The sequence below is a fragment of the Pongo pygmaeus genome, chromosome 9 (genome assembly GCF_028885625.2).
Source record: "Pongo pygmaeus isolate AG05252 chromosome 9, NHGRI_mPonPyg2-v2.0_pri, whole genome shotgun sequence".
NCBI lineage: Eukaryota > Metazoa > Chordata > Mammalia > Primates > Hominidae > Pongo > Pongo pygmaeus.
This window is the reverse complement of record NC_072382.2, coordinates 103,557,433-103,583,705: the sequence shown is the minus strand read 5'-3', so window position 1 is coordinate 103,583,705 and position 26,273 is coordinate 103,557,433. Positions and strand designations below refer to the sequence as shown.

The window sequence follows — 26,273 nt, the reverse complement described above, 5'->3', positions numbered from 1 at the left end:
TTATTTGATAGGGCAAGTACCTCCACGTTAGTCTTCGGACATAGGTGTATCCGGGCTGTTCTTGTTCTTTCCTCTTTCACATAAATTTTTAGATCATCTTGTCAAATTCCACAAACAGGCCTTGAGTGTTTTAGTTGGAATTGCATTGAATGTTTAATATCAATGGGAAGAACTGACATGATATTGAGTTTTCAAATCCAAAGATATGGTATATACATCCATTTATTTAAATATTTTAAAATGTCTTTCAATATTTTAATCTTTTTTCCAGAAAAGGCTTGCATATCTTTTTAAAGATTCAGAGTTGGCATTTTAAATTTGGTTATTTTTGTAAATGGTATCTTTTAAAAATTTACAAATTTTTTTTTTTTGGTCGTTTCTTGCTGGTGTGCAGTCGTGCCTTTCAAAACGGACCTACCTTGAGGCAAAGGGGCCAGGACTTCATGCCCCACATCAACCAGGCATTGGATAAGGGCGGCCCTCAGGGACTGGGCGTGGCCCCGTGTGAGGAGCCTCTTGGCCTGCGGGAAGTGCCTGGAGAGTGAGTCAGCTGAGAGCTGTCAGCTGCCGACATTCCTGTCAGCTGGGGAAAGACTCCTCAGGTCCTGACGGGGCAATCTCAGCAGCAAACCCTCAGCAACCACTAAATGCCTTCTAACGGGTTAAAGAAATTCTCGTTTATTCATAGTTTTAAAGTTGAATGTTCCTGCTTTGGCAAAAGAAGGAGAGTGGTCCAGTTGTCTTACGTGACATTTGGATCTGGGGTTTAACTGTTTGTCTAACAGACTTCCAACTAATCCTGTTTCAGTCTTACCTTTACCCCCAGTTTTCAGAACTACCAGATGTCTTTCAAACCTGGGCCTTTCTGGTTTTGCAGGAAAGACTGGCTTGCTTTAGGCTTCCTCTACTGCCAGCATAGGTTTTAGCTTTCTTTGATTATCTAAATCAGTTACCGCTTCATCACCTGCTTTCTAACCTTCCAAGTTTTGGCGCTGTCTTCCCTTCTTTTCTTTGTCTTGTACTCCCTCCTTTTATTTTATTATTATTTACAACAATTGAGACATCTAGGGTATCTCTCTCTCTGTTTTTTTGTGACGGAGTCTCACTGTCGCCCAGGCTGTAGTGCAGTGGCGCGATCTCGGCTCACTGCAACCTCTGCCTTCAGGGTCCAAGCGAGTCTCCTGCCTCAGCCTCCCGAGTAGCTGGGATTACAGGTGCCTGACACCACGCCTGGATAATTTTTTTGTATTTTCAGCAGAGACGGGGTTTCACCAGGTTGGCCAGGCTGGTCTCAAACTCCTGACTTCAGGTGATCCGTCTGCCTCAGCCTCCCAAAGTGCTGAGATTACAGGCATGACCTACCGCGCCTGGCAGGTATCTCTCCTTTTTAATCCTTGTGATTTAAGTAGGGGTTCAGGAAAGAGCAGAGGCATAGTAATGCTTCCAATTGCTCTCTTGCCTGAAAGCCTTGTTTGATTTAGAGATTTATGAAGTAAGGGCAAAGCAGGCTGAGTTTGACACATGCTGTTTCTAATGCCTGAAATTACATCTTCTTCCATCCTTGCTTGTTTAACCCATCCTTCAGCCCTCACTTTGGTAGTCACATTTTCCAGAAAGCCTGCCTTCACAGCCGAAGTCCTGGATTAGATGGCCCTTCTAGGCAATTCATTATAATCTGTGTTCACTCACACTTTGCTGTAATTACCTGTTTGCCGGTCTTTAAGATCTCATAGGCTAAATGTTTTGATTAGTGGGATTGTATATGATCTCTGTTGGAGTCCCTAGTCCCAAGCATAGAGATGATTTAAGAGGTACTCAATAAAGTTGTATTGAGTGAATACGTATTACATAGCTTTGAATTGATTTCTGATCAATGCAGTAACTTACAAAGTTCTCACTTTCTGCAAATTTTTTTTTTGTTCTTTCTTTGCTGGGCTGGAGAAACCAAAAAGGCAAAATACAAGTTTTATTTTCATGGACATTGGAAGCTTTAACCAATGTCATTTAAAAAGTACTTGGATTTCATCTTTAATATGAAGAGTTAGGTGGAGTGGCTGATGTATAAATTTCTTTCTTTAAAATTATTTGAAATTCTTGGAAAGTTTTCTACTTAATCTTTAAAAAAAGGCATTGTAAAAAATCTCTGGAAAAAAGGCATTATGACAACGACTGCATATACAATAAAATATGAGGATAAAATATTAAAAATGAAAAAGATTTTTAATGAGTTTTAGGTGTTCATAAATATTGTTTAGGTCATAATCCATTTTAGGAAACATAAGCAACATTGATAACTTTGGCAACCTTTTAATATAAATTAATTTAAAATTGCATATCAAATTTACCATTCTGTAGAGCAATACTCTTAGTGCTTTCGTACTTTGCAGTCAAAAGTGCCACTGTGCCTGGAGCCTGGCCTGGATGGCAGGAAGATTGCTTGAGCCCAGGAGTTTGAGACTAGCCTGGGCAACATGGCAAGACCCCATCTCTTTAAAAAAATTAAAAAAAAAAAAAGGGCCATCCAATGGAACAAAACTCAGACTGATGTAACCTTTCCAAGAGAAAGTTCTTGGAGAGTTTGTTTTGACTGATACTTATATATAGGAGTTAACACAAAATTATACTTACTCATCTTCTGATTCTGAAGGTCCAGGGACCCCCTTTACGAATATTTGTAGATAAGGAATACCCTGGAAGATGCTTTTGTGACAAGCAAACTCATCCTCCAGTATAGAAAATCTGTTACAGGGTCTGTAATTCAGCTACACAGGACATCTGGAAAGGCAGACTTTGAGGGGCTTTCTTTCTCTTTCATGTGTACACTTTTATCAAAGGAGACAATTTCATTTGCTTTTAATTTTTTTGGACTTCTCTAAAGTTACCCATGCACAATGTAGATAGTGTGAAAAATATAAAAAAAAAAAATTAAGATAAAATGAAAATCACCTGGAATCCTATTGCAGAGAAACCACTCCTGATATTCCATTGCATTAACTTCCTGGCTTTTCTTTCTTGAGGTGTTTATTTCCTCCCATGGTTGAGACACTCTAAGTATAGCTCCAGGTCTCTCTATTTCCACTTAGCAACGAATCATTGCTATTTCTTTAATTCATTAAATATTCTTTGAAAATATAATTTTAATGGTTGTGTAATAGTCATCATATAAATGTACCATAATTTAACAGTTTCCCTGTTTATCATCTTATAGAGTGTTTTCTTACTTTTCCTATTATAGCAATAAGCTATATTTCATAACTTTATTGTAAGTCTTGTTATGCCTGAGGAAATTCAGTCTGTAACTCTGAAGAATGAAAGTAAACACAGGTTTGTAGTAGAGACTTTTTTGAGGTAATACATGTGAAATGTATATAAGTTACTAATAGAAAAGATAATATATTTGGTAGGTATGATTAGTATTAGTGTATGGGGAATTTTATTTGTATTATTTATATTATCTGTATTGTTAAACTTAAGCAGCCTACTATTTCAGAAAACGTTAAATCATGTCTACTTTCAGAATAAATTAAATCATAAACCATAGTCTATGTGACATAGTTAATATATTAAACCAAGTGTTGTCAGAGACCACTCATTGTCAAACTGGATGGCAAGCTATTAGTGGGTGAAGATGTATTATTTCCTGTAACCAACGTTGTTTTTAAAATAAAATACAATAGAATATAAAAATATCAAAGGGCATCCCTTAGTTAAGTTTTCTTACTCGAAAGAGTGAAAGCTACTGGCATTGACTGATAGAAAAGTTTATTGTTTTATAACCACTAGAGGGCAGTCATTACACTAGTTTTAAAAAAGGCCAACTAACAGCTTAATACAAGTTGACCTAGTTTTACAACTGATTATGATAGACATAAAATTACATTTAAAAAGATTGTCGGCTGTTAATGTACTATTATTTGAGGACCTATTACATGGCACCCATTGAGTTAGGGAGACACTGATGAATAAGACATGTTCTAGAATGCAGTGAGAAGGTGTGATATTACAAGGCAGTTATGCATATCGTTTGGACTTATGTTTGCCTTTCCAGCCTCATATCCTGCCACTCCCCAACTTGCAACCTGAACTGCAATCATGCTGAGCTACTTGTAGTCACCTGGAACATACTGTTCTGTCTTCCTGGAATATTTTTTGTGTCCCTCTCTGCCTGGTGAACCGCAACTTATACTTTAAGCCCCAATATCCTGACTTTCCCAGACAGAAAAAAATATGTGCTTTCTCCACTTGACTGCTTTAGGGTCAAGTTCAGCCCTATTACAGGTGAATACTTATGTCTCATTCCCCCAGGTAACTGAACTACTGGAGGGTAGGGAATATATCATTCATTTTTTTTTTCTGTAGCTGGGTTATAGTGCCTGGCACATAGACAGAGCTTAACATAAATATTTAATCAATAAGCAAATAGAAGTGCTATAAAGAGATACTGTAATGAATTTCTTTCTTACATAATCTATTGATCTTCTACCCTCTCATTTTGTATATGCCACTAATATAGCAGCTATTCAACCGCCAAAGCAAAACCAAGACAGACTGTTTGAATTATTGATGGTGAGGGAGGGTTAGGCTTTACTGAATATGAAAGGGAAAGGGAATTTTGGAGGATAATTTAGGTTTCCCTAGTTATTTCCCCCATGATGACTTGCAAGATTATATTTACTTTAGGAATACAATAGCTAAGACTAAATAACCTTTATTTTTCCATCCCTTCCTTACTTTTGCAATATTTACTTGGCCAAGTAGGTAAAGTGGTTTTGTTTGCCATTTGGCTAGCAGCTAATGATGCTGACACCTTTGGTATTAAGAAGACAGGGTGCCAGCCGGGTGCAGTGGCTCACATCTGTAATCCCAGCACTTAGGGAGGCCAAGGCAGATCACCTGAGGGCAGGAGTTCGAGACCGGCCTGGCCAACATGGTGAAACCCCATCTCTACTAAAAATACAAAATTAGCCAGGTGTGGTGGTGAATGCCTGTAATCCTAGCTACTATGGAGGCTGAGGCAGGAGAATTGCTTGAAACCGGGAGGTGGAGGTTGCAGTGAGCCAAGATCGCACCATTGCACTCCAGCCTGGGAGACAAGAGTGAAACTCCGTCTCAAAAAAAAAAAAAAAAAAGACAGGGTTCCTAGTACATTCCACTGGTAGGCTATAAAAGCTTAAAAGATTTAAAGTTTCAGTATGTTCTAAGTGCTCATATGGCAAATTAAACAATTCTCCACCCAATTGGTATATGCATTTGTTTATAAAAGGTTTCGTTATATGTTCACCTTAGTCATGTTTGTAAAAAGTTGAAAAAATATTTTTAGCTAATTCTAAATCTTGTAAATAAGCCTATACTCATAATCATCTGGAAAATTCTGCTCTGAAAAGAAACCTTGGCTGGGCACAGTGGCTCATGCCTGTAATCCTAGCTCTTTGGGAGGCCGAGGTGGGTGGATCACTTGAGGTCAGGAGTTTGAGACCAGCCTGGCCAACATAGTGAAACCCCGTCTCTACTAAAAATACAAAAATTAGCCAGACATGGTGATGGGTGCCTGTAATTCCAGCTATTTGGAAGGCTGAGGCAGGAGAATCACTTGAACTTGGGCGGTGGAGGTTGCAGTGAGCTGAGAAGGTGTCCTTGCACTCCAGCCTGGATGACAGAGCGAGACTCTGTCTCTAACAAAAAAGCTGGTTGTACATGATAGAGGTTAAGTCACTTCTAAAGACAGATAGACTTTGGTTTGCTTCCTGGATATATCTTTCCCCACCTTTGCAACCTGGGGCACATTACTTAACCTTGCAACACCTCAGTTCTCTTATTTGAATATGGACATAATAATAATACTTCATTGGGTTCCTAGGAGGATTAGATGAAATCCTGCATATGAAGAGCTTTGCACAAGACTTGGCATATTAAAAGCTTTCAACAAACGTTAGCTGTTGTTACAGGAAAGGTCTTTATTGCAAGATAAAATCTTTTTTTTCTTGGCGTGTAGACATTTTTCCATTTCAAATAATCAGCTCTTAATGGTTTTTTTTCTTCTACTGTGGCAATAAAAAGGAGTATTTTTGTCATTTTGATAAGACATACCATAAGCAAATGAGTGATTGTGACTATAAAAACCTTGGCGGTGAAGCCTCCCCTGTGGGATGCTGCAGTCCAGGGACAACTGTATGGGCCTCAAAAAGTCTCCCACACTGTTTCCCCATTGATAGGGTTTGGATCTGTGTCCCCACCCAAATCTCATGTTGAATTGTAATCCCCAGTGCTGGAGGTGGGGCCTAGGGGGAGGTCATTGGATCACGGAGGCGGTTTCTCATGGTTTAACACCACCCTTCCTTGGCGCTGTCTTCACGATAGTGAGTCATCATGACATCTGGTTGTTTAAAAGTGTATGGGACCTTTGTCCTCTCTCTCCTGCTCCTGCTCCTACCACGAAAGATGTGCCTGCTTCCCCTTTGCCTTCTGCCATGATTGAAAGTTCCCTGAGGCCTCCCCAGAAGCTGAGCAGATGCCAGCATCATGCTTCCTGTGCAGCCTGTGGAAACATGAGCCAATTAAACCTTTTTTCTTTATAAATTACCCAGTTTCAGGTATTTCCTTATAGCAGTGCAAGAACAAATGAATCCACCCATCTATCCACAGAGTTCGTAATCTTTACAGCCACTGCAGAGGCAGTAGGGAATATTGCTGCAGTATCAAGCATCTTGAAGATCTTTTACTACTTTGATGAGATGGAAATTTCTCTTCTTCAGTATCATTGATATTGGGCTTGGAATGTGGCTTTGAAACAGACTGTCTAAATTATTAACTCCTGTGGGCAAGAACATTGCTCTGTATAATCCATATCAAGTGATTATATATATATATATGTAAGAGCTTAATACATTTAAAACTATTCAATGTATGTTTTAATGTTTTCTATAATTACAGTGATAATTGTTCCAAACCCCAAATTGGGACATTTAGTATAACAAAAGATTTTAAACCTTTTGAGAATTTAAAACATTTTAACTTGTTATTTTGAAATAATTTTAGATTTACAGAAGAGTTGCCATAATGACACAAAGGGTTTCTGTGTACCTATTACCCAGCTTTCTCTAATGTTAACATCCTACATAACCAGGTACAGTTACCAAAACTAAGAAATGAATATTTGTATATAACACTATTAACAAATAACAGACTTTATTAGAATTCTACCATTCTTTTAAAAATGAATACCCTTATTCTGTTTCAGGATCCAATCAAAGATGTTATGAAACATTTTGTGGTCATGTTCTTTTGTCTCCTCAGGTCTGTGACAGTCTCTGTCTTTCCCTCTCTTTCATAACCTTGACATGTTTGGAAAGTTCCTCAATTTGAGTTTGTGTGATGTTTTTCTCTTGATTAAATTGAGGTTATGAAGTTCTGGGAAGAACACAGCAGAGGCGATGTAATCTTCTCAGTGCATCATATCACATTATATCAGGAGGTACAACATGATATTGACATGTCTTTTTGTTAGTAATTTTAACCTTGATAATTTGGTTCAGGTGATGTCAGCTAGGTTTCTGTACTGTAAAATTACTTTTTTCCCCTCTTTGTAATTAATACATATTTTATGGGAGATACTTTGAGGCTCCATAAATACCCTGTTTCTTCATATAGTTTTTAACAAATGTTAGCCGTCATTTGTGGATCTTGTTTGCAACAATTAATTGTGGTTTTCTAATGGTGATTTTTATATTTCTCTAATTTCTTCTACATTTCTTCATTGGAGTTCTACTGTAAAGAAGAGTTATTCCTTCTTCCTCATCTATTTATTCAATCATTTATTCATATCAGTATAGGCAGGTGTAATTTGTTTTATTATTTTGGTTATAATAGAATATTATCATTATTTATTTTGTTGCTCAAATTGTTTCAGCTTTGGCATGGGGAGCTCTGTCAGGTTGGCTCCTATGTCTTTTTGGAATGTCCCCATTTTATTTATTTATTTACTTATTTGAGACGGAGCTTTGTTCTTATTGCCCAGGCCAGGGCAGGCTGGCTCCTGTGTCTTTTTGGAATGTCCTCATTTTATTTATGTATTTTGACACAGAACTTTGCTCTTGTTGCTCGGGCCGGAGTACAATGGCACCATCTCAGCTCACTGCAACCTCTGCCTCCTGGGTTCAAGCGATTCTCCTGCCTCGGCCTCCCAAGTAGCTGGGATTATAGGCGCCTGCCACCATGTCTGGCTAATTTTTTCTATTTTTAGTAGAGATGGGGTTTCTCCATGTTGGTGAGGCTGGTCTCAAACTCCCAACCTCAGGTGATCTGCCTGCCTCGGCCTCCCAAAGTGCTGGGATTACAGGCATGAGCCACCCGCACCCAGCCCATTTTTATTTATATTTAATTTAGTACCTCCTTACTCTGTATCTTGTATTTTGCCTGCCCTAGCCCTGGATTCAATCACTTGTCTAAAAGCCCTGGGTCCTTTTATTAGAGAATGGTATTTAGAAACCAAGATCTGGGTGTGAAGTCTTTTGTGTGTCAGATCCTGTCAGCAAAGACATATATCTATGTACTAACCTATGTAGACACACGTATCTATATTTCGGTATCCATGTATCTGTATCTGTATTTTTAAAATTATGAATTTATGCTCATATGTTGTTTTTAAAATTTTAAAAATTATTTGTTTAGAGACAGGGTCTCACTTTGTTGCCCAGGTTGGAGTGCTGTGGTGCAATCATGGCTCACTCAAGTGATCCTCCTGCCTCAGTCTCCCAAGTAGCTAGGACTACAGGTACATGCCACCATGACTGGCTATTTTATTTCAATTTTTATAGAGACTGGATCTTGCTATGTTGCACAAGTTTGTTTCAAATTTTGGCCTCAAGCAATCCTCCTCCTTTGGCCTCCCAAAATGTTGGGATTATAGGCGTGAACCATCATGCCTGGCCTTGGTACCTTATTTTTGAGAGCCCCCAGCTAAACTGGGGTTCCAGTACCAGAGTAGCTAGCAACCCTACCGCAACAGTATATGAAGGGGAGATGGATGTGGGTGTTAACAGTGTGCCTTTCATGGGATACTTCTTTTACCTGGAGGATGGCCTAAGTCCTAGTTGCCTGACCTGACTGGGGGTCCCTCACATAGGAAACTTGTTTATACTGGCAGATGCCCTTGTGGCTCTTGTCTGATCCATGTCCAGTTTATGCCTGCCTGACCATCACTTTGGCACTGGGAGTTCAACCTTGTGCTCTCCCTGGTGTTCCCTGGTTCTTCAGATGGAAAGCACAAATTCAGTACATCACCACAATAGGAAATAAGTTCAAAGATTTTCACATACAGATCCTGGGCAAGGAGGGCATAATGAGTCAGGAGGGCAGTCCTCTGTCCCCAGGTCATATGAGGCAGAAAGGAAGAGCCAGAGAGAAAGTGTGTCTAGCAGCATGTCTAAGGGAATGGAGTGTGGGCCACTTTAATAGGCAAATGTCTAAATGGTCCATTTAAAGAGAGGCAGGAAAGCAGGGAGCCCAGTCCGCTAGGCAGGAGAGATACCTCTAAGTTCTTGTCACTGGCCACCAGCTTGAGCCATCTGGGTGTAAGGTAGAACTGGAAATTGTGTCAAAGATGACTGAGCCCTGCTTTGGTATGAGAAAGTTAAACTTGTATTCAAAATGGATGCTGAGCAACATAAAATTATAAGAATTCTCTATATATCTCCGACATCAATCCAGCACCAAAAGTTTTATTCTAGTATTCTCCCTTTCTGGGAAAGGCAAAATAATAGAAACAAAATCCAGATCAGTGGTTGCTCAGGGCTGTATGAAGGAATTTTTGGCATGATAGGGCTGTTCTGCATGGTACAGTAGTGATGGGTATACAATGCTATGCATATGTCAACACCTACACAATTCTACAAAGAGTGAATTTACTGTAGGCAAATAAGAAAAACATCCAGGATGTTGGAAGAATCCAACATGGGATACAGATTGTGACAAATGAATCTAAACTGTATTAAAATTATTCACTTGGTAAACTATCACTCCTGTAATCCTAGTGACTCAGGAGGCTGAGATGGGAAGGTGGTTTGAGGCCAGGGGTTCCAGTGTAGCCCGGGCAACACAGTGAGATCCTATTTCCAAACAGAAAAAAAAAAAAAAAAAAAAGAAGAAAAGCTAGGCATTGCGGTGCATGCCTTTAGTCCCAGATACTGGGGAGACTGAGGTAGGAGGATCTCTTGAGCCCAGGAGTTCGAGGCTGCAGTGAGCTATGATTATGCCACTGCACTCCAGCCTGGGTGATAAAGTGAGACCCCCAACTCTTAAAAAACAAAACAAAAACCCACCACAGTGAAGGGGGTGGAGAAGAAGGAACTGGCTTTAGTGACTTTGGAAAACCGTGTGTTGACTGAATAAGTAAGATTGGGGATGAAAAGAATGATATAAATGCTGTACTTTAGTTAGAAATCTGTTTCTCCTAGGTATGTGGATTAGCAATTCTGAAGCAAATTTTCATGTATACTAGAGTTAAGTTAGTGCCTGTATTGTGGCTAATGAGTGTCACGTTTCTCAATGTCAAAGAAGATACAAACAAACATTTTGGGAATTTTTATATTAAAAATTTACAGAGTTATAAAAGCCAAATCACATTTAGTTGTACATTTAATGAATCATTTTTATTGTAAAGGGTAAATTACATGAAATTGACAAAATTTAGTCCATGTAATATCTATCAAAATACATACATGTAAGTGTGTGTATATTTATATATGTATACAGTACAGTTTTTGCAAAAAGCTTCAACATTCCTAAGAAACACAGACATAGTCATTCTGGTACAATATGGATTTAAAATAAGTTCATGGTAATCCTCCCTGATGCCAATTTTAAAATGAAGACCGTCTAAATTTTTCTGACCAGTTATTAGTTGCCCTGCCTCTCAGAAATGTGTTTAAACTTTTCTTTCAATTATTTGATACCTTTTGCCCAAGAGATTACTATCTCTCTCTCTCTCTTTTTTTTCTTTTGAGACAGAGTGTTGCTCTGTCACTCAGGTTGGAGTGCAGTGGCACAATCCCTGATCACTGCAACCTCTGCCTCCCAGGCTCAAGCGATCCTCCCACGTCAGCCTCCCCAGTAGCTGGGACCACAGGCACACACCACCAAGCCCGGCTGTTTTCTTTTCTTTTTTTTGTATTTTTAGTAGAGTTGGGCTCTTGCCATGTTACCCAGGCTGGTCTTGAATTCCTGAGCTCAAATGATCCACCTGCCTCGGCCTCCCAAAGTTCTGGGATTACAGGTGTGAGCCAGCATGTCCGGCCTCAGATTACTCTCTCTTATAAGAAGTTTCATAAGTTTTTCCATTGAGGAAAGTGATGCTTGTTTGATTTCCTCTAAATTTACTTCTTCACATTTGAAAGGAGACTCTTTTCTTCCTTAGAACTTGAAGATTCAGTGTGAAAGGGCATTTTTCTTTCTTATATTATTAAAAAAGTTATTTTTTAAAAATAACATTTTTATTTTTTATTTTATTTATTCATTTTTGTGAGACAGTGACTTGCTCTGTCACCAGGCTGGTGCAGTGGCGCAATCTCAGCTCACTGCAACCTCTGCCTCCTGGGTTCAAATGACTCTCCTGCCTCAGCCTCCTGAGTAGCTAGGAGTACAGGCGCGTGCCACCATGCCCAGCTATTTTTGTATTTTTAATAGAGACGGGGTTTCACCATGTTGGCCAGGATGGTCTCAATCTCTTGACCTCATGATCTGCCTGCCTTGGCCTCCCAAAGTGCTGAGCTTACAGGCATAAGCCACCGTGCACAGCCAACATTTTTATATTTTATATAGAGATGGGGTCTTGCTACATTGCCCAGGCTGGTCTCAAACTCCTGGGCTCAAGCAATCCTCCTGCCTTGGCCTCCAAAGTGCTGGAATTACATGCATGAGCCACTGTGTCTGGCCAAAAATGTTAGTTTTCACGTTTATAGCATGCAAAGTGCTATTCTCTTCCACTTTAATTCACAAAGGATCTTTACTCTATGTCTTCCCACTTTTGTCACTTTTAATGAACCCACCCTGTATCTACTAAAATTCTGGAGGAGTCATGGGCAGAATTACATAAGAATTCTGGTCATATGACAGTTTCATAAAAGGAAAATATCATAATGTGCAAGTTCTAGTAAAATGCAAATCTTATCTTGTTTCACCAGCTTACTATTTAGGCTTTTTGTTTTTTTGGCCTATTCTGACTTTGGATTTTAACTATTTTCAACTATCTTTTGCTTGTAGAGGCATTCTTTGGTTCCTAAGAGGTATTAAAGTGAGGGATTATTAATGGTGAAGCTAGTTTGGCATGCAGGATGCTGCTGTGTACATATATACTAGTGTATATGAATATAAACCCTTGTCTTTTTTTTTTTTTTAATAAAAATGAGTTTTCATCTGAGGTGCTTGGAATGATTCACAAACAACTTGGCACACTCTTCTGGCCTGCTTACCCCCATTGAAATGTTATTTTATAAACTACATCTTAATTCACAGAATTTTTTCTTGATAGTATAAAAAATTCTCAAATATTTTCTATAGGGGCACACAACTTTCTATTTAAAAGTCTAAGCACTAAATTTTCTGTCACCTTCCTAAATCCTATCTTATAATTAAAAATATAGGAAAGCACAAATGTTTCCTTCATTAGGTCAATTTTTTCACTAATTTTCTTCATTTAAAAATTGAATTCTTTTCCTGTTTTTCCTCATTTCATCCAATAGTTCCCATTTCTACTAACATGGTGTGGCAGAAAGAACATGGGTTTTGGAACTAGATAAACCTGAGTTTGAACTTTGATTCTGCCACTGTAGGTAGCTATGTGGTCTTGGCTCAGTTTAACTTTTTAAAGCCTCCAGTTTCTCATCTATAAAATGGAGACAAAAATACCCATGGTTTGGGTGGCTGGTCAGATTAAATAAAAAATATATGCACAAAATTTGGTACATGGTAGGCATTCAACGTGTTAACGCATTTCTCACTACTTCAAGTGTTTCAAAACTAATTATATGGAGGAACCAAAATTTAGTAGTGTTATTAATAAAAGGCCACATAACATGTTTTCTTAAAACTCTTAATTTTTAATTTTGATTCATTACCTTTTTTTTTTTTGAGACCGGGTCTCACACTGTCACCCAGGCTGGTGTGCAGTGGCGAAACACAGCTCACTGCAGCCTCAACCTCCCAGGTTCAAGTAATCCTCCTGGGCTCAAGTAATCCTCCCGCCTCAGTCCCCCCAAGTAGCTGGGACTACAGGTGCATGCCACCATGCTGGTTAATTTTTGTATTTTTTGTAGAGACAGGGTTGCCCAGGCTGGTCACGAACTCCTGAGCTCAAGCCATCTGCCCACCTCGGCCTGCAAAGTGCTGGGATTACAGGCATAAGCCAACGGCCCTGGCTTGATTCATGGCATTTTAATGAAAAATTTCATGTTTTTTCTGTATGCCAAAGTGCCATGTATGAAATTTGGAAGAATCGATGTAATTTTACAGCCATAGGAAGGCCTCCCTTCACCATACAAAAAGGTAACCTTTGCTCTATTGCTGCCACCAAGGGCCATTTTGTGAGATGTGGTAACTTTAAGAATATTTATTACACTGAAATGGGCAATTAAAAAATCAAAATATGCCATACTTCATCAACATCTTATCAGTAAGTTAGAGGTTTAATAAAGAGGTTCAATAAACAGAAATTTTATTTAATATATATTTCAACATGAAATCTATAAATTGCAAAGGAGCACTGTGAATTCTTTGGAAAAATGTTTGTTTGCTCTACTCATAAACTTCATCCTTGTGGCATGTATTCAGAGCTAGGTTATGTCCTGCTTTTTGTTCAGGCAGGCATAATGTCTTTCATGGTATTCTCAGAACTCTGTTAAACTTCACTGCTTTGTTAAATGTCACTGCTCTGTTAAACTTCACTGCTCACAAAATCTGAGTTATGACAAATGTTCACGGGGGTTGTTGCTCACATGTTTTCCTATGGCTGGTTTTCACAAAATGGTATCTAGTCCTAGAGAAGTACATGAAGGGTCTTCTTAGACAGATCCTGCTGGAATTATCTCTTGTCTCTGCAGCTGCTGGTTCTATCTTCTCTCTTCTCCTGGAAATGAGAAAGAAGAAACAAGCATGCAAACACATGCCAAAACACTGCAGCTACAAACTAGGCTGACGTGTCAAAGAGTGGCATATTCAACACATCCTGACATCATTCTCTCCGGTAATGAGTTTAACATTGCAGAGGACATTATAGATTATTTACCTCAACCCTTATGTTATTTTCATCAGTACCTTTCTACTCTAAAAGGTAAAATTCCCACTTTGAAAATGTTCAATTTTACAATTTCATTAAAAATTCAGGGTTCAGGCTGGGCACAGTGGCTCACGCCTGTAATCCCAGCACTTTGGGAGGCCGAGGCACGCAGATCACGAAGTCAGGAGTTCGAGACCTGCCTGGCCAACGTGGCAAAACCCCGTCTCTACTGAAAATAAAAAATTAGCAGGGTGTGCTGGCACGTGCCTGTAATCCCAGCTGCTCGGGAGGCTGAGGCAGGAGAATCCCTTGAACCTGGGAGGCGGAGGTTGCAGTAAGCTGAGATCGCTCCACTGTACTCCAGCCTGGGTGACAGAGCAAGATTCCGTCTCAAAAATAAATAAATAAATAAAAATTCAGGGTTCAAAGTGAAATGATAAATTCTAATTTATTTGCATCCACATTTAAAGCTCTTTATTTAAAATTTTCTTCTAGATAAATTCTGGGTACCAATAAATCTCTATAGTGTTGTATAGCAGAAACGGGAGTTCTTGGGGGTGAGCTTGTGAAAACAATGTCTGATGGAACTAATGATGAAAGGGCCTGGAACCCACATAGTTAGGCACGCCAGAAGGAAACCTATGGGAACGTTAGCCCCTGCTTCCCTCTCCAGTTTTCTCTCTCCCTCTTCGTCCTGAATCTGTTTGATTTAGTCCTTGGAAGTTCCTTTCTCCTTTTCAGTCTCTGAAATAATATTCATTTGGCTAACTCTGAAGCTTTTTTCAGAACTCAGAATGTTGTTCATTTCCCATATGTTCATATACCTGTGAAGTTAGTGCTTTTTACACTGATTTATAAGAGACTGCTTATTTTTATGTTTCCTCTATCAGACTGTGTCCATCAGGAAAACAAAGCCATTAGAAGAATTATGGGACTAAGGTATTTATTACAGGAATTACATTTTACCAAATATAGGAGCTGGAAAAATGAGGGTCTGGAAAAGGAAAATTGAAGGATCAGAGTATATGGGGCAAGGGATAAAAATGTAGGCTGCTCTACTGTGGTGTGCCAGTCAGGATCAGAGAAAGGATGACTAAGCAGGCTGTTTGAAGCACTGGTGTGGGTAAACAAATTGAAGCTTGCAGGGAAGTCTGATAATCCAAGCATGCCCAAGCTGCTGAAGTGGAACTATGAAGGGGGAGCTTGCTGGGGAAATCTATGGAAACTGCTGAATGTGGAACAACTCTGCTTTTCTGAAGCTACTGTCTTCAGGTCCGCAGCCCAGTGCCTGGTGGTGGGCCTGGGGCTGCTGTTGGTCAGCAGGGCCTGTAGTCATGAAGATGCTATAGAGTGGAGAGGAGTGAGCTGCTGGGCACCTTTGTATTTGTCCATCACTGACTAACCATGATAATCTTCTAACAATAATGGCTTCGGATCACTTCTGCCTTCTTCTGTGGCCAAAATTTCTAACTTAGAAATGTGAATCCTAGCCTTAGCAAAGTTGGCTATTTTGTGCTCATGATGTATTTTTAGAATGTAGCAAAGTTTCTGGCACATAGACAGTACTTAATATTTAATAAATGGAAGAAGAAATGGAAGACCACTTATACAATGCAAATGAGAAGCAAAGCAAAATTTGTCGGAGACATGAAAGTATTTCATAAATCTCTTTCTTGACTATAATAGTTAATTCAACATTTATGTAGTACTGCTGTTTTATTGATAGATTGGTGACTAAGAGAAGTCCAGCAAAAGAAGAATTTGTCAGTGTATGTCCAGTATTGTCAATGAGAGAGGGTACTTGGACTGACTACTTCACTGGCTTTCCTCATCAGTGCAGGCTACACTTTGATCCCCTTCCCCATGAACTCCCAGATGGACAAAGGACAGGGGACCAGGAAGGGTAGGTGACTTTCTTGTTTGTCATCACTGTTTCTAGACCAGTGTTTCTCATCCTTCGCTTCCCATTTGAATTATTCAGAGAGCTTAAAAATATCTAAATGCCCAAGCTGCTCTCAGGTATGACCCAGGCATCGGTATTTTTTAAAGCTCTCCATGTGATTCCAATGTGTATCCATGTTTATGCTTCTATGTGAAGTTAGTGCTTCACATAGAACTAACTTGTGTTTCAAAGTTAATTAGCAGCATTGGTATTACCTAGTCTCATCCCAGACCTACTATATTAGAAAATGTATTTACCAAGATCTGTAGGTGGTACAAAGTACACCAAAGTTTGAAAAGTGCTGTTCCAGACCATTTTTACCAGAACCCAGTGCCAAGGCAAAAAATAAAAAAAAAAAGATTCAGTAACGTCTAGTTTTAACACTGCATGTTCTCACTCATAAGTGGGAGTTGAACAATGAGAACACATGGACACAGGGAGGGGAACATCACACACCAGGGCCTGTCGGGGGTGGAGGGCTAGGAGAGGGATAGCATTAGGGGAAATACCTAATGTAGATGATGGGTTGATGGATGCAGCAAACCACCATGGGACATGTATACCTATGTAACAAACCTGCATGTTCTGTACATGTATCCCAGAACTTAAAGTATAATTAAAAAAAAAAACCTCTCAAGACACAGAAGAGATATGGATACTTACCAATGTACACTTCTTAGCAGTTTTTCAATTAGGATACACATCTAAAGTTATTTGAAGATTGGTACACTAATATCTGTTTCTGCTCCCATGACTGAAGGAAATACTCTGAATATAAAAATGTTTATATTCTGTAGACAGCCCAGAAATAATGTTGTACTCCTATAACCATCTGATCTTCAACAAAGTTAACAGAAACAAGCAATGGGGAAAGAATTCCCTATTCAATTAATTGTGCTGGGATAACTGGCTAGCCATGTGCAGAAGATTGAAGCTGGACCCCTTCCTTATACCATATACAAAAATCAACTCAAGATGGATTAAAGACTTAAATAAAACCTAAAACTATAAAAACCCTGGAAGATAACCTAGGAAACACCATCCTGGACATAGGCCCTGGTAAAGATTTCATGATGAAGACACCAAAAGCAATTGCAACAAAAACAAACATTGACAAATGGAACCTAACTAAGCTAAAGAGCTTCTGCACAGCAAAATAAACTATCAACAGAGTAAACTGACAACCTACAGAATGGGAGACAATATTTGCAAACTATGCACCTGACAAAGTTTTAACATCCAGAATCTTTTTAAAAAATCTTTTTGAGGTAGAGTTTTGTTCTTGTCGCCCAGGCTGGAGTGCAATGGCGAAATCTCGGCTCGCTGCAACCTTCGCCTCTCAGTTTCAAGCAATTCTCCTGCCTCAGCCTCCTGAGTAGTTGGGACTACAGGTGCACACCACCACGCCTGGTTAGTTTTTTGTATTTTTAGTAGAGACAGGGTTTCACCATGTTGGCCAGGCTGGTCTCGAATTACTGACCTCAGGTGACCAGCCAGCCTCAGCCTCCCAAAGTGCTGGGATTACAGGCATGAGCCACTGTGCCTGGCCTAATATCAAGAATCTATAAGGAACCTAAAACGAATTAACAAGCAAGAAACAACCCCATTAAAAAGTGGGCAAAGAACATGAACAGACATTTTTCAAAAGAAGACATACATGTGGCCAAGAAGCATATGAAAAAAAGCTCAACATCACTAATCAGTTGAAAAATGCAAATCAAAACCACAATGAGATAACATCTCACACCAGTTAGAATGGCTATTATTAAAAAGTCAAAAAATAGCAGATACTGGTGAGGCTGCAGAGAAAAGAGAGTGCTTATACACTGCTGGTGGGAATGCAAATTAATTCAGTCATTGTGGAAAGCAGTGTGGCAATTTCTTAAAGAACTTAAAACAGAAGAACCATTCAACCCAGCAATCCCATTATCGGGTATACACCCTGAAGGAATGCAAATCATTCTATCATAAAGACATGTAGGGGTATGTTCATCGTAGCACTATTCACAAAGACATGGAATCAACCTAAATGCCCATCAATGGTAGACTGGATAGAGAAAATGTGGTACATATACACCATGGAATACTATGCAGCCATAAAAAAGACCAAGATCACGTCCTTTGCAGCAACATGGGTAGGGCTGGAGGCCATAATCCTAAGTAAACTAATACATGAACAGAAAACAAAATACCACACGTTCTCACTTATAAGTGGGAGCTAAACATTGAGTACACATGAACACAAAGATGGGAACAACAGACACTGGGGCCCACTTGAGGCCATGGAGGGTGGGAGGAAGGAGAGGATTGAAAAACTACCTATCAGGTACTCTGCTTATTACCTAGATGGTGAAGCAATCTGTACATCAAACCCCTGCGATACACAATTTACCTGTTTAACAAACCTGCACATGTACCCCTGAACCTAAACTTTAAAAAAATCTTCATATTCTGACCTTTAAAAATTTTTTAAAATGAGAGGATATTTGCATAATTCTAATGAACAGTCTTATAATAAAAAGCTGATTGAGGAGAAAACCTCTGTAAACCAATCCCAAGAAATATTAATATTAATATGGGGTTCTTACCTGTATTGATATGTACATAAAATCAGAAGTTTCCTAAAACAAGAAAAAAAGAGCTTCTTCAAATACTTACCAGAAGTGGTATTATTTGTAAAGTATTTTTGATGGATGAGTTTTTGCAAATGGATCCTTGTATATCTGAAATAATTATATCACAATACCAAAATAATTTAGTTACATATATAGAAATAGAAGAATGACTAAAGAATCAAATATTAAATTCTGATGTATTGAAATATTCAAAATTGAGTAAGAGACTTTTTTCCTATCACCCCCAGAAATAGTCTTTATACTTATATTAGGTCCAAAAATGGAAGTAATTTGATTAGAAACAATTACATAAAGCTTATGTTGATCAAAGAGAATTCCTAGTACTTTGACTATTACATAACGATCTTCATTCAAATGTTTTTTTTCCTTTCTCTTTTTTTTTAATAAAAAAATACTAATTTCATCCTTGGAGCCTCTCAGAAAAAGAGAGATGTTTATTTAGTAATTGAGGCATAAAAAATTGAGTCACTTGGTTGTCTTTTCAATTTTTAGATTTTTGTCTATATAATAGCAAGCATCTTAGCAAAAGAAAAATAATTCAGGCAGAATCTTTTACATGAAGCACTTAAATATGTAGAAGTATCAAACAAAAATTTAAGAAATTCTCCAGTTATTGACTTAAATTTTTTTATTCTTTATCTGCATAATTTTACATCTTAAACTCATAGCCTTAGTTCATGATTGTAGCTCCCTGCTTTTTATTTATTATTTTTAAATTTAGTTTTAATTTTAAAATACAGAGTATATAAAACATATGCATATTTTAATGAATACTTATAAAGCTAATGTGTGTGTGACCACCTAGATTAAGAAATTTGAACATTATCACTACCTTGGAAGCTTCCTGTCACTTCCTGCCTCCACAATGCCCTATGCATTTCATTTCCTTCCCTCACCCAAAGAGGTAACCAACCCACTATACTGCTTTGCTTCTTTGTGATTTTAGCACATATTAATTGCAAGGATGCAAAATAATATCGTTTAGGTTTGTCTGTTTTTAGACTTCATATAAATAGAATTGTACTATCTTTATTCTCCTGTGATTTACCTTTTTTGCCCAAAATTATATATTTTTAGATTCATAAATGATGATGTGTGTAGCTGTAGTTTGTTTATTTTTGTTTTTTCTCTTGCTGTTTCAGTTTGGAAAATTTCTACTGACCTATATTCAAATTCACTGATTCCTCAGTGGTGTCTTGAGTCTAATGATGAACATATATAAAACATTTTCCATTTCTGTTACTTTTCTTTCTCACACATCTGTCTCTTACAGTTTTCATCTCTCTGCTGAAATTCTCCATCTGTTCATGCATGTTGTCTATCTCTCTCATGTTGTTCATCTTTCCCATCATAACCTTTAACATATTAGTCATAGTTATTTAAATTACCTGTCTGATAGTTCCAACATCTTGGTCACCTTTGCATCTTATTCATTGATTGCTTTGTTCCTTGATAGTGCTTTTTTTCTCTTGTTCTTTTAGTATGTCTCATAATTTTTGACTGAATGCTGGATATGACTTTTGGATACTAGAAACTGAGGTAGATAGTATTTGTGTCTTGAAATGAGTATATCCACTTCTGCTAGGTCACTGGAGTGTATGTGTGTGTGTAGGTGTGTGTAGTGTGTATGTGTAGATGTTTAAAAACTTAGTAGGGAATTTAAGCTGTTTATTTATTTATTTATTTAGAGACAGGGTCTCCCTCTGTTGCCCAAGCAGGAGTGCAGTGCTATGATCATGGCTCATTGCAGCCTTGACCTCCCTGGGCTCAGGTTATTCTCCCACCTCAGCCTCTGGAGTAGCTGGGACCACAGGCATGTGCCACCATGCCTGACTAATTTTTTTTGAATTTTTTGTAGAGACGGGGTTTCACCATGTTGCCCAGCTGGTCTCAAACTCCTGGGCTCAAGTGATCTGCCTGCCTCAGCCTCCCTGAGTGGGTTTGAGTTTTGTTGTTGCTGTAGCCAACTACAGTAATTACTAACATTACTAATTTCAAATTCCATTAGTGTTATTTTGTACTTATGCAGGGGTCTTGGAGAGTCCCCCCACCCCTTGAAATGTTCCTGTTCTGCCCCCATGTTTTGGCCTTCCTGCATGTGTGCACAGTAGAAGGGATCTCTCTCTATGCTCTTGCCTGTCTCTCAGTAGTAGGTTTCTATTATTTGTTACTTGGTACTTGCTGATCTGGTGGTGGGGAAGTACAGTAATTTTTCTGTTGTCCTGGTCCAGGCTCAGTCTTAAGCAGACCCTGTGTGGCCTCTCTTTCTCCTGCTCCTCCTTCCCATGACAGTTAACTTTGCTTTCTATCTTTGGCAGGTTTTGTGCAAGAGAATTTTAGACCCTTCCACCAACAGTAGGATACCTCTAATGGTTTTGGCCTGGGAATGTGTCTTGCTCCTCTTTCAGGGGTAGAGGCTTTTTTCCTTTACTTTTTCCCTATCCCGAGTAAGTCTTCACCTGTGCCTTGAGAGCAATCAAGAAGGTATGCTGTCCCTGTCCCAGATGGCCTTTATTCTGCAGGGGGAAATGTTCTGTATGGGGGGCGCTTCATGCCTTTCCTACAGCAGTGGCTGCTGCCCTTTGTCAGGCCTGCACTACTGTGGGAAAAGTTTCTCTTGTCTCCTGCTCTGCCTCCTATTTGCCTCATGAACACTCAGTGTAGATCCACGGAGAAGAATCTGAGTAGGTGTGAAGTTCCCTTGTGCCTATGACTCCCAGAGGTTCTACATCCTCATAATAGTCCACATTCATCTTTTAGCAATCTGTTGAAAATTTAAACAGAATTTCTAATATCAGCTTGTATGGAACCTGACATTTCCCTCTCTCATATTCTCCCATGGGTGAGAAAATGTTCACAACCTGTCTCTCTTTAGATGTTTCTGTGTTTCCTTTTTGTTTTTGAGACGGAATCTCACTCGGTTGCCCAGGCTGGAGGGCAGTGGTGCGATCTCGGTTAACTGCAAGCTCTGCCTCCCGGGTTCATGCCATTCTCCTGCCTCAGCCTTCCGAGTAGCTGGGACTACAGGTGCCCGCCACCACGCCCGGCTAATTTTTTTGTATTTTCAGCAGAGACGGGGTTTCACTGAGTTAGTCAGGATGGTCTCGATCTCCTGGCATCGTGATCCGCCCGCCTCAGCCTCCCAAAGTGCTGGGATTACAGGCGTGAGCCACTGCGCCCGGCCTGTTTCTGTGTTTCCTTGGATGCTAGGCTGCTTGGTTGTGATGTGACCTCAGCTCTCTAATTGGCTCAAGAAAAGTTACACTTTTGTCATTTATCTTTCATTGTTTTTAAAATGGGATTGATGCATTCTGGCCTTCTACATTTTAAGCGGAAATAGAATCCACACACACAAAATACATATATATATATATAAAATATGTGTGTGGTTCTGAATCATAGGTGATTTTTGCCACCCAGGGGATATTTGGTAACGTCTGGGAGCACTTGATTGTCATGATAGGGAAGTGCTATGGCATCTAGTGGGTAAAGGCCAGGGATGCTGCTAAACATGTTACAATGCACTAGACAGTCCCCCACAATAAAAATTATCCAGCTCAAAATGTCAACGGTGTTGAGGTAGAGAAAATCTGATAGATACATAAAATATTTCTATTATTGTTCATATCTAAATAATTAGAAATTCCTATTACTGTTTTTCTTCAGAATTATGATTTATTTAGAAATGTGTTTCTTAATGGTTATCTTTTGGTTAGTAGATTTTAGGTAAATTGCATTGTGATTAGAGGATGTGGTCTGTGTGACTCTGATCCTTTGAAATGTGTTAAGGCTTGTTTCATGGTCTTATATATGGTTCATTTTATAAAGGTTGTATGTTTACTTACAAAGAACGTGTCCCTTTATCAGGTTTGTTAATCATATTCAATTTTTATACATCTATTTGATTTTTAAAATCTATTCTATCAATTACTGACAATGGTATGTTAAAATCACCCACCATGGTTAAAAATATTTTATATATTTGAGGCTATGTTCTTAAGTGCATATAAAAATCTTATGTATTTCTTCTGAAGTAAGACTTTGCTCATCATAAAGTGACATATATATATATATGTATATTTTTGAGATGGAGTCTCGCTCTGTTGCCCACCTGGAGTGCAGTGGCGCGATCTCAGCTTACTGCAACCTCTGCCTCCCAGGTTCAAGCAATTCTCCTGCTTCAGCCTCCCGAGTAGCTGGGACTACAGGCACAGGCCACCACGCCCAGCTAATTTTTGTATTTTTAGTAGAGACGGGGTTTCACTATATTGGTCAGGATGGTCTCGATCTCTTGACCTCGTGATCCGCCCGCCTCAGCCTCCCCAAAGTGCTGGGATTACAGGCGTGAGCCACCACGCCGGGCCCAAAGTGATCCTTTTTATGTCTAATAATGCTTTCTATTTAAAAGTGAATCAAAACCAGCTTTCCTTTGGTTAGAACTTGCTTGGCATACCTTTTCCATCTTTTTTTGCTTTCAGTTTTTTAATATCCTTATGTTTTAAATGTATTGTTTAGAATCAGAATATAGTTGCAATGTAAAGTTCCATTTAACAACCTCTTTTAACTGTAGCAGTTATTACATTTACAGTTATTGTAAATATATTCCTACATACAATCTTACACTATTTCTCCTATGTTTATTTTTCTCTCCTTTGTTGCTTTATTTCTGATTGATTTCATAGTTTTTACGTGCCACTTTTCCTTCTCTACCAGTTTGGAAGTTGTATATTACATTTCTAGTCCTTTAGTTGTGACTCTAGTAATTATCACAGGCATACTTCAATTACCAATATCTAACTTTAATCTAGGACTTTACCCAATTCCCTAACAATATAAACATCCTAGTATACTTTTACTCCATTTATGCCCACTCAACTTATGTACTATTATTGATAGGTATTTTAATTCTAACCTTTTTGTCTTTGAAACATATACTACTTTATTATATTTATTGTTTTATGCAATGTTTGTTGAAATTTACTCTCTCAGACTGTCCATCTGAGGTTAACTGCACTTCTGTCTGGTGAAGTGCAGTGAGAATTTCCTTTAGTAAGTCTGCTGTTAACAAAGTCTCTTGGTTTTTGTCTGAACATATTTTTAATTCACCCCCCTTCTTGAGAGACATTTTCATGTTAAGAAGGTATTAAATTTGAAAGTTACTTTCTCTCAGCACATTGGACATGTTGTCAATATCTCCTGATATTTTTTCATTGTTTTCTGCCTTTTTGTTGCTGATTAAAATTCACTGTGATGTATCTTAGTTGTCATTTCTTTTTATTTACTCTGAAATGGGTTGGGTTGTTGAATCTGTAGGTTGGCATTGTTCATCAAATTGGAAAAGTTGTCAACCATTATCACTTTAGATATTGTCTCTAGCTTTTCAGACCTTTTTATTTACTCTTTTGTGTCTTTTAAGCTCTATATCATATTTTCCATCTCTTTGTCTCTCTAAGATACATTGTGGATAAATTTCTTTGATTCATATTCTAGTTTACTAATTCTCTGTTCAGACATCTATAATCTGGTGGTTAAACCATCTACTAAATTTTACATTTCAATTATTATATTTTCAATTCCCAGGCATTCTATTTGGGCCCTTTTTCAAATCTGTTTGCTCTTTCTTTATAGTTTCTTATTCCCTGCATGTTTAAGTTTAAAAATGACTGCATTTCTGCATTTTAAAACTTATTTCTGATAACTTTAGAGCATACAAGCATAGTTATTTATAGTTTGTGCCTGGTAATTTCATTATCTGAATCCTTTCTGGGTCTGTTTATTCTGTTTTGTGGATTCTTTTGATTTTTTTTTTTCTTCGTGCCTTTTTTCATTATGGATTATTTAGTTTTTTTTAAATTGTAGACTGCTTATTTTCCTTGGATTTCACTTGTGATAATTCTTTGAGGACTGGAATATAGGTCCAGAAGATATATAAATGTACTTTTCCCAAGTGTTTTGGAATACTACTAGTTTGGGATCATTCTAAATTAAGTTCTTTGCTTGAGATCTTAAGAACTACTCAGGTAATGTGAGTATGGGCTATAAATTAGTGTGATACTTGTATTAGACTGTGATTCTACATTCTCAGGGATCATTTTTCCTCTATCACTTGCTCAATACTGAAGTTTAAAAAATGCAAGCCTTTTTTTTTTTTTTTTTTTTTTTTTTAGAAAAAAATTCCCTCTCCCTGCGCTGCCTCCTCTGTGTATGCATTTGTAGTGCACAGCTCTTTGGGTGGCCCAGCTTTATGGTGGAAAGATCTTCTATGAGACTACTCATACTGAGTAGGCCTGTTCCCTATTTTCTATGAGGCCATGGAAAGCAAAGTTCAATTTCACCCCATGAGTTAAATATCCTCAGGACAAGAGCTAGCTGCAGCACTCTCCTTATCTTTTTGAGTTCTTATTTACATTTAGTTATTGGTCTTAAGAATGTCTTACATTCTTACTAGCTCATCACTATATTGCAGGTTTAAAAAATACTTAATCAAGGATTTATGGTTGTTTTGATGGGTGGTCAGTATAGATACATAGCATGTCCATTGCTGAAACAGAAGTCTACTCATATATTCTGAAAGGACAGATAAGTCTGACAAAGAAGTTGACATCATCATAAATGATATGGCATACTTGAAATAGTATTCAAATATATTCTGAATGGTTATGCACTCAATTAAGTAGTTGGTAATATGGATATATTTTGTATTTTTCTTCTCAATTTTAAAATTAAAGTTTAAATTAAAATTGTCTAAGTGTAAATGCAGTATTTCTTATAAGAGGTGTTCTTCCATACTTACAATGTAGTCTTTCATTGAGATCATTAAGGGACTCTAGGATCTTCTGTTCTTCAGCTGACAGTGTGCAGATGTTGAATTGTTGAGTTTTATTTAAAGGTAGATTTGATTTCTGTATCGGTTTGCTATTCAAGACAGTCAGAATCTCATCCTCCGGCACTGATGCTGTCACTAAGTTTTCAGCCATCAAAAACTCAGAAGTACTATCTGAAACTACAGAAACTTACATCAATTATTCTTTGAACCCCTTTTGTCTTTGAGATCAGCCCTTATACATACTTATACATACTTATACATACTTAACTGTCTGTATGTATTCATATTACAAGCAGAAACCTAGTAAATATCTGCTACTTTGATTTCATTTATCAGGATCCTCTATCTAGCATTTTCCTATCCTTCGTTTTTTAAAAAAGGATATTCAAAATGACAGCAGTGAGTTAATAAAAATTCCCAGAGTATTACTTGAACTAAAGAAAAAAACTATATAATGCAGATAGTTTTTGTCATATGTTTGTTATTCATTGGTAGAACAAAAAAGATGAAGGAGACTGTCTTTATAATAGTAGTTATAATGAATTATAACAAAGTAAGACAAAAAAACGCTTAAGATGAGAAACTTTGATGATCAGCTAAACA

The 26,273-nt window shown here is 38.1% G+C and overlaps 1 protein-coding gene across 4 annotated transcripts in view; it reads right to left on the bottom strand.

Moving 5' to 3' along the window:
* Positions 1 to 13,688: 13,688 nt before the first annotated feature.
* CEP126 (centrosomal protein 126) overlaps positions 13,689 to 26,273 on the bottom strand; it is an 85,193-nt gene continuing 72,608 nt past the window's right edge. For 2 of the 4 annotated variants that reach the window (XM_054438895.1, XM_054438898.1), the window contains exons 9-11: positions 25,638 to 25,847; positions 18,867 to 18,931; positions 13,689 to 14,116 (exon numbers count right to left, since the gene is read on the bottom strand). In XM_054438895.1, coding sequence (XP_054294870.1) covers positions 14,072 to 14,116; positions 18,867 to 18,931; positions 25,638 to 25,847 — 320 coding nt within the window. In that variant the 3' untranslated portion in view covers positions 13,689 to 14,071. Of the gene's footprint in view, positions 14,117 to 14,140; positions 14,632 to 18,866; positions 18,932 to 25,637; positions 25,848 to 26,273 lie in introns of those variants that run through there. The other 2 variants (XM_063671377.1, XM_063671378.1) reach the window with 2 other exon arrangements.